General features: G+C 37.5%; 1 protein-coding gene across 1 annotated transcript; it reads left to right on the top strand.

The window, feature by feature from the left end:
* Positions 1–1,852: 1,852 nt before the first annotated feature.
* On the top strand, positions 1,853–3,893 carry LOC122644186 (cytochrome P450 704C1-like). Its single transcript, XM_043837799.1, has 5 exons — positions 1,853–2,425; positions 2,517–2,801; positions 2,906–3,244; positions 3,322–3,522; positions 3,654–3,893. The coding sequence occupies exons 1-5, from the start codon at positions 1,904–1,906 to the stop codon at positions 3,849–3,851; spliced, it is 1,545 nt and encodes a 514-aa protein (XP_043693734.1). The 5' UTR covers positions 1,853–1,903; the 3' UTR covers positions 3,852–3,893.
* Positions 3,894–15,822: the final 11,929 nt, after the last annotated feature.

Raw genomic sequence — 15,822 nt, 5'->3', positions numbered from 1 at the left:
TAGATTATCACTTATTATCTTCATATATTATATTATATTATTATATAACAAAATATGCGTGACATTTAAAGTTTAATATATATATAAATATATATATTAGTATAACTTAAAACAAGGTCGGGTTGGGCTGGGCCGGGCTCAGCGCAAGGCCTCAACTCTAGCCCAACCCAACCCTGACTCAGGGCCAGAAATTTTCAGCCTTGTCCCTCAGGGCCAAATATCTCAGCCCAGACCCTGTTCGGGCTCAGGGTTGGACAGGGCAGGTTTAGGTCGATAGGGCCAAACTTGCACCCCTAGGAATACATCTTCACAATGTTGGTGATAGGGTTTTTTTCCTAGGAGGGGGACCACTGTCAAGCTATTATGATCCTTACACTAGTGCGGTGCCCAATGAGAGCGTGCATGAGGTATCTAATAGAGATGAGATTTTTTTTATTTCACGGGGGATGGGACGGTCATTTCACCCTTCCTATGTCTGGGTGTAGGTGTCATGCAGTTTGACATCTTTATTTTTTCCGTACTATGTATATATTTTTCCTATGCATGGGTAAGGGTGTCAATTTGGAATCGAAACTGAATATTGAAACGAAAACTGACTGTATAAAACTGTACCGAATTTGTACCGGTACGATTTTGGTATGGGAATATGATATCTCTCTCGGTTTGGTATGGTATTGATTTCTAAGACGAAACCGTTTGGTATGTACCGATACCATACCGAGTATATAGCAAACCTATAACTATATCTGTTTTGTATATTTAGTTTCATCACAGTATTTTAAAAAATTTTGAATTTATCGATTTAAACTTTATTTGGTATCATAACCACAGTTAGCAAAAAAGGGAACGGTAATAAAACGGAGTTTTACGGGACAGGTTTTAAACGGTAAAAAATTGCAAACGAACGGTCAAATAAAGGGGTCAAAAAAACAAAGAACGGTAAAAAATGAAAAACGGACGGTACGGATTTTAAACGTTTATATTTCAAAAAAACGAAACCAAAGAAACGCCACTATTCTCATATAAATTGAGGAATTTTTATTTGAAATACATGCTTCTATTTCTGGTATCCATGTATTGACTTTGAGTTGAAGATGATATCAAGAAAAATGTAGCCCTCCGAGTCATCTTTACGTCGGTGAAAGAATCAAGCCAATCAGAGTTCGGGAGAGAGAGATATGGTCAGTTAAGTCCAAGGTCTTAAAAAAAACCAAAAAAACGGGAACGTGTTTAAAACGGAGTTTTAAACGCGTTTTTGCTAACAGCCATTGAATATTTATGTTACCATGAGTGTGAGGAGTTGGGGAATCTTCAGAGAAATAACAACTGGCTGCTTGCATAGTTTGATTGGAATTCAAGTGTGTAACTGTTTCAAGCGCGTAATGAGCATTATGTGCCAAAACCAATTGATGGGATGAGCCACGTGGAAATAGTGAAACTGAAGAAACATATGTTGATCACCATCGTTCTCGACACCGGTTGCTTTAGTCGGCAGCGGTGGCATAGCAATTGCTTTTAAGGCTGAAACTCACGATTCCTTATACAATAGATTAGAGCATTCTCATCTAATAAAAACTGTTTTCAAAACCAAATACATACCGTACCAAAACCATACCGATTGGTATGATTTTGGTATTAGAAATATATATTGTATTCGGTACATTATAGTGATCAGGGGATTATTGATTAAAATTTGAATTCTTTATTTTGCAGATCTTATTTTCTATCTTTTAAAAACAATTAGTCAGTGCCTTGAGAGTGGAGTGGATTTTCTTTTCTTCATCTTGTGGCTTTAAGGCTCAACTCTAATCCATGATTCAAAAGATATGTTTTGCTGATGCCATGAATTTCTCCCTTGCTCCCTATCATTTCTGAAATTTTCCATTATCAGTTACTTGCAGAGATGGAGTTATTATCTGCAACAGTGAGTGCTGCAATGGCTTCATTCTGCTTTGTTCTCATATGCTTCTGTGTTCTGCTACTAAGAATCTTCATGGGTAAATCACTGAAGCACCCTCAGTATCCTCCTGTAATGGGCACTGTCTTCCACTCTCTACTCTGTTTCAACAGAGTCTATGATCACTACACTGATGTTGCCCGCAAGTACAAAACCTTTCGTCTCCTCAGTCCATCCAACAGTGAGATCTTCACAACAGACCCTCGAAATGTCGAACACATACTCAAAACCAACTTTGATAAATACAGCAAGGGATCCCAAAACTATGAAATCTTAGAAGATCTATTTGGTCATGGTATCTTTAATACTAATGGTGATAAATGGCGTCAACAGAGGAAGATTGCGAGTTTCGAGTTCTCTACCAGAAACCTCAGGGATTTCAGCTGTGCTGTGTTCAGAACAAAATCTGCCAAATTGGCTGAAACCATTTTGGGTTTTGGAGTTAAGAATCAGACATTTGATATCCAAGTGAGTATCCCAAAAATTCATTTTTCTCAATTCATTGAATGGAAAAATTTGATTGAAGTAAATCTTTTTTTCCTTTTTTTTTTGGGTTTAGGACTTGTTAATGAGATGTTCTCTGGATTCCATATTCAAAATTGGGTTTGGGGTGGACTTGAATTGCTTGGAGGGTTCAACAGAAGAGGGGAGAGCATTCATCAAGGCTTTCGATGATTCAAATCGATTTATATGCTGGCGCTTTGTCGATCCCTTTTGGAAACTGAGGAGGATTCTTAGTTTGGGATCTGAAGGCACTCTTAAGAAGAACATAAAGTTCATGGATGATTTTGTGTTTGGAGTCATCAGCAACAAGAGGAAACAAACTTTTGAGCAACAAAACTATGTGAGTGGATATCAATTACTGTTAATCTTGAGTATTACTCTTCCTTTTGTTCTTCTTGTTCTTCCCTTTTATTGAATGTTTGAATGTTGTTTATTGAATTCAAGAATGACAAGGAGGACATACTTTCAAGGTTTCAAATGGAGAGCAAGAAAGATCCAGAGAGGATGACCAATCAGTATCTCAAGGACATAATTCTGAATTTCATGATCGCGGGCAAAGATACTACTGCAGGCACACTCTCCTGGTTTTTCTACCTTCTCTGCAAGCACCCTCTGATACAAGAAAAAGTTGCAGAAGAAGTAAGAGAAGTCATCAATTGTAAGGAGAACGAAACTAAAATCGATGATTTCGTAGAGTGTTTAACTGATGCAGCATTAGAGAAGATGCATTATCTCCATGCAGCCCTAACAGAGACTTTGAGGCTATACCCTGCTGTCCCCACTGTAAGTTAATTGCTAATCTCTGAGAGTTAATGAATTGAAATTGATTTAATGGTCTACTAATTGGGCAAAAATGACAGGATGGGAGGTGTGCAGAAACAGATGATGTTCTCCCTGATGGTTTCAGAGTGAAGAAAGGAGATGGTGTGTACTATATGGCTTATGCCATGGGCAGGATGAATTACATATGGGGAGAGGATGCCGAGGAATTTCGACCAGAGAGATGGCTCAACAATGGAGTTTTCCAGCCTGAATCACCATTCAAATTTGTTTCATTTCATGTTAGTAACAATGCTCTCAAAGAATCAATCCATCATGATACATGAATTCAAATCCCTTCCCAAATTCTACTTAGCTTGATCACACTTCATGAAGTTAATTTAACATATTCATTTCTTTCTTTGATTTACAGGCCGGTCCTCGAATTTGTTTGGGGAAGGAATTTGCTTATCGACAGATGAAGATAGTTGCGATGGTGCTTCTTCGTTTCTTTCGGTTCAGATTTGCAGACGAAACGAAACAAGTAACATACAAAACCATGCTTACACTCCACATCGATGGTGGCCTTCATCTTGGTGCAATTCCTAGAGTTATTTTTGACAAATTCTAATCTATGAAAAAGTATTGTGAATAAGGAACATATTGTACATATAAGTCTAAGTGTTGTGAATGAGGAACATATTGTACATATAAGTCTCCCCATGTCACATATAAATGAGGCTAAAACCAATTTAACTTGAATGTTTGTATTCTTAACATCTGTACCTTTTGCTGTTTAATAGTATGTTTATTTACTTGTTTTCATCAAAAAAAAAAAAAAAAAAAAAAAAAAACAATTTAACCTGAAGGAGCTGCGGATATAACCTCCTACTACTTGGTTTCAAAGATGGCCCTCTAACATCGCAGGTTTAGCAGGGTCTGGGGAGCGTCAAATGTATGCAGCTTTACCCCTGTTTCCAGAGAGGTTATTTCCAAGACTTGAACCTGTGACCAAGCGTTCAACCAATGAACACTTGACCAACACGCCAAGCACAACCTTCGAAACCATAAGTCTATCATATGTTTTTTTTTTGGTATATGTCTACCATGTTTAACCATAGTTATAGTGGGTTAAATAGGCTTGATTGGGTTAATTGGGCTATAAACGGTCTAAGTATTGGTTGATTGGTCACAGTATTAGGCTGGATGACCATCGAGCCACTACCTTGCACGGGGATTGCCTGATTATTATTTGGCCGGTGTTTGAGCCGGATACGTTTTGGTCTTAGGCTTCAACCAGGTGGTTTAGATCGGGCCTACCAGTGTGGGTGCAACTTTTGAAACCCCTAGGATCCCCTGTCGAGAATCCCCCAAGTAAATGTATGTAAAATGTATCTTGTCTAATTCATACCTTTTAGGGAAAAGGGTTTCTATATGTACATCTTGTTCTAGAATCATTTCAACATGCCGATAAATTGTTTTGGGTTATAGGGTCAGATTTTTTGGTATTTTTTCCAGTGAGAAAACTTCAATAGTTTAGTAAACGGTTTAACAACACATTTAATGTCCCAAAAAACTGTGAAAATGTCCAAGGGCAAATCTCATCATTATGCATCAACCAATCAACCATGCTTTGACAATCATGCTCACACTCCATATCGATGGTGGCCTTCATCTTGGTGCAATTCCTAGAGTTGTTTTTGACAAATTCTGATCTATGAAAAAGGATGTGAATAAGGAACATATTGTACATATAAGTCTCCCCATGTCACATACAAATAATTAAGGCTAAAACCAATTTAACTTGAAGGAGCTGCGGATATAACCTCCTGCTACTTGGTATCAAAGATGGCCCTCTAACATTGCAGGTTTAGCGGTGTTGTGCTCAATGTCCGCCTTACCCCTGCCCAAACGCCTTGCCTGAGTGGGGGTAAGACGGTTATTGCGTGCAGCACCATGTTTGGGCAGCACGGTCTTGCCGGGCGGCTCGGCAATAGAGGATCTGGATTTGTCAAATGTACGCAGCCTTACCCCTGTTTCCAAAGAGGCTGTTTCCAGAACTTGAACCCATGATCAAGCGTTCAACAAGTGAGCACTTGACCAACGCGCCAAGGACGACTTTCAAAATCATAAGTCTATCATAAAACTGGACTATAAACGGTCTGAGTATTGGTCGATTGGTCATAGTATTCGGCCGGATGACCATCGAGCCACTACCTTGCACGGGGATTGCCTGATTTTTAATTGGCCGGTGTTTGAGCTCGATACGTTTTGGCCTTGGGCTTCAATCAGTTGGTTCAGATTGGGCCTACCAGTGTAGGTGCAACTTTGAAACCCCTAGGATCCCCTGTCGAGAATCCCCCAAGTAAATGTATGTAAAATCTATCTTGCCTAATCCATACCTTTTAGGGAAAAGGGTTTCTATTTATACATCTTGTTCTAGAATCATTTCAACATGCCGATAAATTTTTTTGGGTTATAGGGTCAAATTTATTTGGTATTTTTTTCAGTAAGAAAACTTCAATAATACCAAGAAAGGAAAGAGTACACATTATCCGCTGAGAGCGTAACCTAAGTTTTTTTGATCTAGGCCTTTACGCTAAGCAATTCGCCAAGGCTATTCAATCCCTATCTTGTTTTAATTCAAATACTTTAGTAAACATTTTAACAACACATTTAATGTCCCAAAAAACTATGAAAATGTCCAAGGCCAAATCTCATCATTATGCATCAACCAATCAACCATGCTTTGACAATCAGTCCATATGTCGACGATTTCGGCCCTTAATTCTCTTGCTCATTGAAGTCCCTCAGGAATGGTTCGAGCCTTTGCTTCTTGTGTCCTCCCTGTATAACCAAAACCATAGAAATAGCAACAAAAGATTTGTCATAAGCAATACTTGAAGTTCATTCTAGTTCATCTATTTCCTTAATATAATTTCCGTTACAAATGATAATATGAGATCCATCAATAATCGATCAGCTCATGGTATTCAATTAGAGATAAAGAGTTAGTAACATGTTGAGTAATATCTTAAGAAAATCATAAAGTAAACAATATTTACACTCACAATACAATTTGTGCCTGAAAGAAACTGGAAGAAGACCCTCATGCATGTGTCCTTGAATTTCCAGCCACGTATGCTTTTAGTTTAGGGTTTCATTCCAGCTTGTAAATTCTTTTATTGTTCATGATCCTTCAATTAAGTTCTTTAGGTTCCAAGTCCTTGTGTAATTATTTAATTGTTTGAGTCTGTACATTATTCATTCTTTATAAAATTATGTTTTTTATCTCTTTCCTCTGTTTTTTTTCTTCCATTATATTACTTGTCTTGTTAGCCCATAGGAGAACCAATAAACCAGTCCTTTCTTTAAACTTTTATTTCCTTTTACGTTGGGCTATAATAGCCTATTCTGTGTTCATGATTTTGTTTCTTTAAAACAGCCGCTTTATCTTGTTTGTGTATCGCTACATAGATTTATCCATTTTAATGTCCATATAGTCGTTAATCGAATTATCTTTCCTTCTACTTGATTCATTAAATTTAATCAAATCTTAAGTTCTTTCATTAAATTTTCTAACAGTAAGTTTAATTTAATATTATTTTACTTATGCCTAAGGTATTAATAGTGTAAACAATTAAATAGGCCCAAAACAGTGGCTGAAAACATAAAGTCCAACCCAAGGTATATACAACTCATATGAATAAGAGAAGAGCGCCTTAAGGAACCGAAGGTAGGCTAATGAATGGAGAGAGTTATGAAAGGGAAAGGTCCTCAATGCTCCTTACTATAGGCGACTCAGGGAAAATCCCACCTTTTATCAAAATCTGACTAAGAAGTAAGGCCCGGAAAAGGCTCCAATAGGGCACATAAAGTCCAGCCAAAGGTATAGGTGTATCAAACACCCATTCAATGTTAGGTCCATCTTATCAGTTTAGAGCCATTTAGAAGCCCAAATCAGTGACATTTAAAACATAAAATGGCTTGCATCACAGAAATATTTTATGACCAATTGAAGCCTTGTAATAAAATTTCAATATAAGTTAATCTATTAGCATGATACAAGTGTGGGCTTAAAACAGAGTATAGGTCCAGCAGGGTTTTAAATTACGCCCATTATGAAAACCCACAAAGATATAGGCCCAAACCCATAGGATCTATGCTAGACCCCAAAAATCATGTATCTTCTTCAACCTCTAATTTCCTATTCTTTTTCACCTTCTATTTTCTTCTCTTTTTTTTCTGTTTTAAACAGTGGACAAAAGCCCCATCAGCAGCCTAAGTGGCTTCAAGACGCACAAGGGAGGGAGGGAGGGAGGGAGGGAGGGAGGGGGGGGGGGGGTTGGTGCCGGCTTCCTTGGCTGAACCCTTTCTCTCTCTCTCCTTGTTTATCTCTCCCTCTCCTATTTTCTCTCATCTTTATTTCCTTCTTTATTTCCTTCTTTTTCTCTCTTCCTTTCACTCTCTCGGCTCCTTCTCTCCTCACCCCCTCTCTCTCTCTCTCTCTCTCTCTCTCTCTCTCTCTCTCGATGACGTGTATGATGGTGTACTCATCATCGTCACGGAAAACCTCCGGGAGAAAATATAAAATGAGCTCTCTACACCTTGCAAGGAGGGCCCTATTGATGACGTGTACGATGGTGTGCCTGTTTCCGATCCGTGGTTACGTGATCTATGTAATGCCCGGCAATGAGTTTCTCACCTTATCCTTCATAAATTTTTTCTTCTTACAAAAAGAAAAAGTCATTAATTCTATAAACTGAACTTCATTTCTTCTTGTCCAAAAAAAAATACAACCTGTTAGTCTTTGCCCAAAAAAAAAAAATACAAACCTTTTAGCAACAAAAAAAAAATATCCAATTTGTCTTTTACCCAAATTCCATTTATCTTGTCATTGTCATTATTTTTATAGAAACTGCACTTCATTTCTTTCTTGTTCAAGCTAATTGAATTTCCCTAAAAATAATAATAAATCAAAAGAAAAAATTTGTTTAACGTGAAAATTGTAATAATAAATATTGAAATATTTAATATGGCACCTCTCAAAAATCTACCCAACCCTAACTCAGTCGGGTTTGTGCCACAATTTCTTTAAAATGAATAATATAATTCATACTCCATCCATATGTGATATACTCCAAAAAAAAAAATAAAAAAAAAATTACACTGCCAACTCCTGAGGTTTATACTAAATATAGACTCTTTGTGTTTTTAAATTATACAGTTGCACCCCTTGAATTCCCATTCCGTTAATTAGGTGTGATGGTAATGGACAAATGACTAATATACCCCTTTCACGGTGTGAGTTTACCATTTTACCCGTAGGACATCCCAAACTTCACATTCCCTCTTCCCTTGTTCCTCTTCCCATGTTCGTTGCAGAGATAATGACGCTTCATCAAAGCAGCAAATGCAGTCTTTAACCAATAGCCACTGCAACAACTTGGTCCTCTCACCTTCAATCATGTTCTCGATAGTAGCAAGAGTGTTATAAATCGCAGTCATCTCATCTGGGTCATTCTCATTCAACCTCCCAAGATTCTGAACCAGCAATTGAAGAGCATTGTTTTCAATCAAGGAATCGACTAGAGTCCGAGCTAGTTCATCATTGTCTTCAAGTACATCCTCATCGGTGAGGTCTTGGAGCAATCCAACCTGATAACCTGATGGTGTTCATCTCTCTACCTCATTTTTAAAACTCCGAAAATCACAGTCAAGCAAAACATAAGAGGCAAAAGCCCAAAAAAAAAAAAAAAAAGAAAAAAAAGAAAGAGAAAAAAAGGGGAAATAATGAGCTTATGAGTTGATTCAGAGAACCGTTTAAGGAATGAAATCTTCCTGGATCTTGTCCTCACAAAACAAAACCCTATCCACTATTTACTGTTTCGGTTTTCAGTCCGCAAGAGACCCAATCTCATTCTAGTGTTTTTTTTATTAAATGTTTGTTTTTTCTTCTGCTGGGTTTTGAATCTCTATCTTTTTATCATAAACTTTATTTTTTTGAGGGGATTTTTTTTCATATACTATATAGGCTGTGTTTCATCTGGGAGAGATCTCTAATTCTGGAGAATTTGTTTTATTGGAAATCAAAATGAAGACTGAGATTGTTAGTTAAAATTCCTTTTTTCTTTTTTTTGTGGAGAAAAATGGAGAGTAACTGCGAGCAAAAAACGAAAGCAATAGATGCGTCTATCGGAGGACTGGTTTGGGTAAGGCAAATCTCCCTTTGCCGTTTACCTTGGCGGATCGTGGTGAGGTGCTTGAGATTTTTTATGGTGGGAGGAATGGTTCCTGTGAGATTTTTATCGAGGGAGGCGACTGTTATTACCCTTCTTCTGCTTAGGCAGAGAGAGAGAAAGAGAGGGCAGAGTGAGAGGAGAAAAATCTGAGAAGAGGGGGTGTGAAGTTAGGGCCTATGGGCAAAATGGTAAGCTTATACCCTAAAAGGGTTATATTAGTCATTTGAGGACAAACTTAACCATCACTGTAACACCTAACTAACGAAGTGAGCATTCAGAGGTCACTCTGTATTTAGTACAAACCTTAGGAGATGGCAGTGTAATTTTTCCAAAAAAAAAAAACAATTTGTTTAAAACTTTTACCCAAAAAAAAGAGTAATTCATACTCCATCCATATCTTATACATGTTAACTATGAATTTCTATCCAAAAAAAAAAAAAAAAAATGAATAAATTCCCTTTCTCCCTTGTTGAGGCGGCTGGGGTTAGGGTTTCTTGCACCCAAAAAAAAAAAAAAATAATAATATCATAGTATAATACAAAGGGGTGGATCTCCAAACACTATATAAAACCCTAAGCACTCCCATTTGTCTTCCACCCAACTCCACTTATTGCTTCATTTCCATTGCTTTTGGAGAAGCTACAAGTACTTAATTTCTTTCTTCTCACCACTATCTATACGTTCTAATTGAAACTTCCCTTAGCCTATAATGGAAGTGTGGCTGCTCATTCTTCTCCTCTCCCTTTGTCTCTGTGTAACCCTAAAATTCTTCATCGATCAACTCTCTCACAGCAAAATCAATCTCCCACCAGGCCCTCCTTCACTCCCCATATTTGGCCACACTCTTTTGGTCAGCAAATACTTGTCATCAGGTGTTGGGTCATTCTTCCGTGACCTTCACCACAAGTATGGAAGTATTGTTACTATCTACGTTTTCTCTTCCCCTTCCTTCTTCGTTTCAAGTCACTCTTTAGCTCATCAAGCCCTAATCCAAAATGGTGCAGCCCTTGCTCATCGCCCTGGACCTGTCACCCTTGGTTGCATCCTCAAGAACCACTATGATATTGGCTCCTCCTCTGGTCCTCGTTGGAGTCTCTTTCGTCGTAATCTCACAACCGAAATCCTCACCTCTTCCCGGTATAAATCATTTCGCGAAGGCCGTACTTGGGCCATGGAAATAATAAAAGATGGACTCAACAAACAAATTGAGTCAGGTGAGTTCGTGCCAGTGATGTATCACTTTCGATACGCCATGTTCTGCTTACTTCTTTTCATGTGTTTCGGCGAAAAACTTGATGAGAAGACGATCAGAAAAATCGAAGAAGTAGAAGGAACTGTAGTTGCTAATTTCATCAGAATCAATCTCTTCAGTGTGTTCCCTACAGTTGGGAAATACCTTTTTAGAAGAACTTGGAACCAACTACTTGAAATCCGTAGCAATCAAGAATCTGCTTTACTTCCTTCGATAAAATCTCGTCGAGAACGAAGGGAGAAGATTAAACAAGAGAACCCAGATGGATACATTACCTCCTACGTTGATTCACTGTTCGATCTTGAAATCACAATGGACGGAGGAAGGAAGGTCACCGACGAAGAAATAGTGACTCATGTCTCTGAGTTCCTAGGCGCAGGGACTGAATCGGTGACGACTGTGGTGGAGTGGATCATGGCACACTTGGTGAAGGATCAGAAGATTCAAGAAAAGCTTTATAATGAAATCAAAGGAGTTGTTGTTAAGAACAACAGCTCTGGATCATCGAAAGAGATGATTAGAGAAGAGGATTTGCCAAAATTACCATATTTAAAGGCGGTAGCGTTGGAAGGGCTGAGATTGCACACACCTAGCCACTTTGTTTTTCCACATTCTGTTAAGGAAGAAATTGTATTGGAAGGTCATGTAATCCCTAAGAATTCTGTGATGAATTTCATGGTGGCTGAGATGGGTAGGGACCCAAAAGTTTGGAAGGATCCAATGGTTTTTAAGCCAGAAAGGTTCATGGCTGAGAATGAAGGTGGTGAAGGGGAAGTTGTTGATTTAACTGGCAGTAAGGAGCTTAAGATGATTCCATTTGGTGCAGGGAGGAGGATTTGCCCTGGGCTTGGTGTTGGTATGCTGCATCTTGAGTATTTTGTAGCCAATTTGGTCTGGAGTTACAAATGGACGGCAATTGATGGAGGAAATGATGTTGACTTGTCAGAGAAGGATGAGTCCACCACTGGGATGAAGAACCCCTTGAGGGCCCACGTGTCTCCAAGGTAAAAAAAATTAAAAAAAAATAATAATATCAGAATAAAGATTAGCCTTCCTTAATCCCCTAGGAATATCTTCCTCTAGATATGTTCCCTCTTGTCTTGTTTTTGTGGATTCTTTTGGTTGTTTGCTTCTCTAGCTTGTGAGGCTCCCCTCGGGTTTGAGGGGTCTCACTCCTTGTTAAAGGCCTCAATTCGATCTGTTTTGGGCCTGTCCAACAGATGTCTTAAGAGGTCCTTTCTGTCTTGTATATGTTATGTTTCTTCTTTTTTATATATTTGATTTTCCAATAAAAAAATGAAAAGATTAGTTTTTCTATTTTTTTGTTTTAAAGATTAGCCTTTCTCAGTACGTAAATCAATATGGGTTATGGTATACATCTCATTCTTCTACAAGGCATGCATTCTCCTTAACTAGTGATCAATATTAAGAGAATAAAAGAATATCATTTATTTTAGTTACTATAGCTAGATTCAGATTAAGAGTTTTATCATTAGCAGTATAGTTTTGTATTACACCCATTCAGCTTATTATGTTTTTTCCCATTCAACTTATTATGTTTTTTATGTTAATCTAGCTCCTTCCAATATAATTAGGATGGGCACTTTACATGCATGAAGTGGTGAGGAAAGACATGCTTAACTTAGGTCAATGGCTTTTGAGTCATACAATTGGACCTATGGAACCTCAGATATGGGCATTTGAACGTTTTCGGACCAACTCTAGACAGGCTTCAAACTGACGCATTTCACTATTGAATATTGGGGTTTACAAAATAGTGTGGATACCATATTTTTGAGATTAATTTGGAAGCTTGGAATTCATTTATAGACATTCTTTAGAATTTTTCTCCTCTCAGGTTCCCTGCCCGGTCAGGTTAGTAGGTTCCTCTCATAGGGAGGGCAAAAATGACAACCTCACCCCACCCGGGTAGTGTGTTCGGGCAGGGGGTGAGGTCGTCATTTCCGGTCCCATATGAGAGGAACCTACGAACCTGACCAGACCAGGCAGGGAACCTAAGAGGAGTTAAGTCCCATTCTTTAGCCCCCAAGAAGCCTCCTTAGACGTGGTAATTGACTTGGAAATATGTGATTGGCCAAGTGTATTGGCATATTGTGCACCAAGGATGATTTAGATGGGTCTTTTGATCCTTAAACGTGTTTAGGATTGTGTACTCCTCTCCTAATCTATGAATACAAATCTTCCCATGTTGGGTTGAGGTCCTTAATTTTTCTTTGGTTGATCTAAGTGTTGAGACCAAAGTTGAGTTGAGAAGAGAGAAAGTGGAAGAAACCCTAATTAGTGGGTGTTATATTCCAAGATTAGACTTCTCTTCTAAGTCAAGAGCAGCCTCCAACCCTTCTTGTTCTATGTTCTTCAAGAAGGTAAACATCTATTCTTTTATTATATTTTCTTTCATTTCCTGTATATTCTCTTTTTCTACAAAACATGGACATGGTGTGTGTAATCCTACCTCCAGAGGTAGTGGTTGCACACACCTACATTGTTGTAAGATTTTATCTCCCTAGGTAGAAGTTGCACACATCCACTTTGGACACCTTTTGTTTTGTATTTCACTTTAAGGAGATGTCATCCATATATTCACTATTTTCTTCTTCTCATGCATGGTATTGCCTATGCTTTGTATGTATTTCATGTCTATTGTATGCTTATGTTTATCTTTCCTTCAAATAACCATGAGGAGTTTTCGTGCATATGGGTCTCTTCAATTCTTAATTTGATATGTTAAGGTCTCTCCTTAGTTTATATGATTTTTTGTTTTTGTTATCTTATATCATAGGTTCTTTTTTTTTTATGGGTAAATTACACATCATCTCCTGATTTTCAAACGAAACTCAAATCACCCCCTGGTTTTTGAAAATACTCATCCATCCCCCTCTACAGTAACGGTGTTAGTGTGATGTCAGTTATTGGTGTGAAAGGACTATTTTACCCTTGTACTAAAACATTAGAATTAAATTTACAATATTACCCTCCTTCATCTTCAAGGGTAGTTTAGGAATTTAAATTAACAACATAAAAACTAACGATAGGGACTAATTTGTTATATTGGGGTCTAATATAGGGGGTGATTTGGATATTTTCAAAAACCAGGGGTGATTTGAGTTTCGTTTGAAAACTAGGGGGTGATGTGTAATTTACCCTTTTTTTTTTTTTAATTATTATTGTATGCATGGTCTCGTCTCACCTTGCATTCATGTCGTGATGCATTCTCTCTTCATGCATATGCTTAGGATTTCCTTTTTAGTTTTTCACTTAAATGCATGTAGCATTTTGATTTAGCAATCCATGTCTAGGTTGCATGATATAATATTGTCTTTCTCTTATCTTGTTTCCCTGTTTTTTGCTATCAAATACATGTTTTATTGAATTTTAGGATTTCTTTTATCTCACGTTATCTTAAGAGTCATTGAAAGTCAATTTTTAGACATTGCATACATTTTTGGTAAACAAGACACTCCATTTTTACACCTTGGGAAAACGTTTCGACAATGATGAGACAAGCCTAGCTAGCTGATTTCTATGGCTACCGAATGGCAAAAAATTACCACTTTATCTCCATCCTACTTTTGGTACTTAAACCCTCCTAAGTAAAGCCCAAACCGCTAGGATAGCTTTAGTAAATCATTTTAAGCCTCTGCATGAAATTTCACCCAAATCCGACACCATTTGCAAAAATGATCATGTCCTTTGGTATTTTTCTCGATATCCGAAATACCTCGATTTGAGCCAAAACTCTTTATTTAGTCTCATATGGCTATTTTAAACTTGCATTTAAAATTTCATTCAAATCCAACATCGTTTGGTACTTCTTAATTGCAAAATGAATGTTTTACCCTTTACACTTTTCTTGGTATCCAAACCTCCCAATTTGGCCCGAAACCCTTTGAATGACCTTATTTGGTCAAAATTAATCTTACATGTAAAATTTCATGAAAATCCAGTATCATTTAGACTTCGATCAATGTGAAATATCATTACTATAGATTCATCGATTTCTATGCTACTTTTTGGAAATAAACTGGTTGTGGCCACCGTAAGTATGGAAATTAATCGTTGAGACCTTTGCAACAAAATGTTGGCACGCCAAAATCGGCTGCACAAATTTGAAGAAATCAACGTTTTAAATCCTGGCCTTAAAAAGGGAATCTTCGAAAGAAAAAAAAAAATTTAATGGGTTGATCAGAGCCAGCCCAACTCAAGCCAACAAGGCTTGACAGGATTGCGTGCGCGCAGCAACTGTTGTGTCATGCGTGCTTTACATGCTGCGGTTTTACCTTCTCATGTCGTGGCCATGCCCATGATGTCCTATCTCATCGTGTGCCTATAGCCAAGGTTCTAAACTCGGGTTTCGACTAGGTTTCGACCAGCCAGAAATCGAGTTCATCTCGATTTCGACCATATCTCGGTCGAAACCTGGAACTTTGTCCAGGCTAACTCGAACCTTGGTTTCGAGGCCCAGAAGTTTTTTTTTTTTTGCCTTGATTCTTGTTGTGCTGCCTATTTTTGACATTTTAAATTCAATCCATGCATTAGTTTCACATAGAGATTACTAAATATAATACTTGTGATTTTGATCCATGTTTGATACTATATATTGATCTTGGACATGGTATCGAATAAGGTTTGACCAGAACATAACACCTTCAATATAAATCAGATTTAAGCAATCTTGGATTTGTTAGAAAGTTTTGTTTTGATAGCTTTCCAACAAGTACAAGATTGCGTAAATCTGGTTTATATTGAAGGAGTTATGTACCGGTCAAACTTAATTTGGTACGCGCGAATGCTGTCAAAATCGCTTTGAATGAAAATATTTTTTTGGACATCAAAACAAATGAATATTTTACCGCACTTTTGGTTTTTAGCAATGTGTTAACATATTAAGATTTATGAAATTTTTAGATTTGAGAAAAACCCCAGTATTAGAAAGTTGAAAATTACACCTACCGTCGAAAATCCAGTTTATATTATTGAATTAGAGGATTGACTTTTTTTCCTTTTGGAATTTGATTTTATAATTATTTTTGTTGGATTCAAATTGGGGTGTATTTCCCTATTTATGAATAATATCTTAAGTATATGAA

Source organism: Telopea speciosissima, chromosome 10, assembly GCF_018873765.1.
Source record: "Telopea speciosissima isolate NSW1024214 ecotype Mountain lineage chromosome 10, Tspe_v1, whole genome shotgun sequence".
In the NCBI taxonomy this organism is placed as follows: domain Eukaryota; kingdom Viridiplantae; phylum Streptophyta; class Magnoliopsida; order Proteales; family Proteaceae; genus Telopea; species Telopea speciosissima.
The sequence above is the reverse complement of the archived record's forward strand: the minus strand, read 5'-3'. Positions and strand labels throughout refer to the sequence as shown.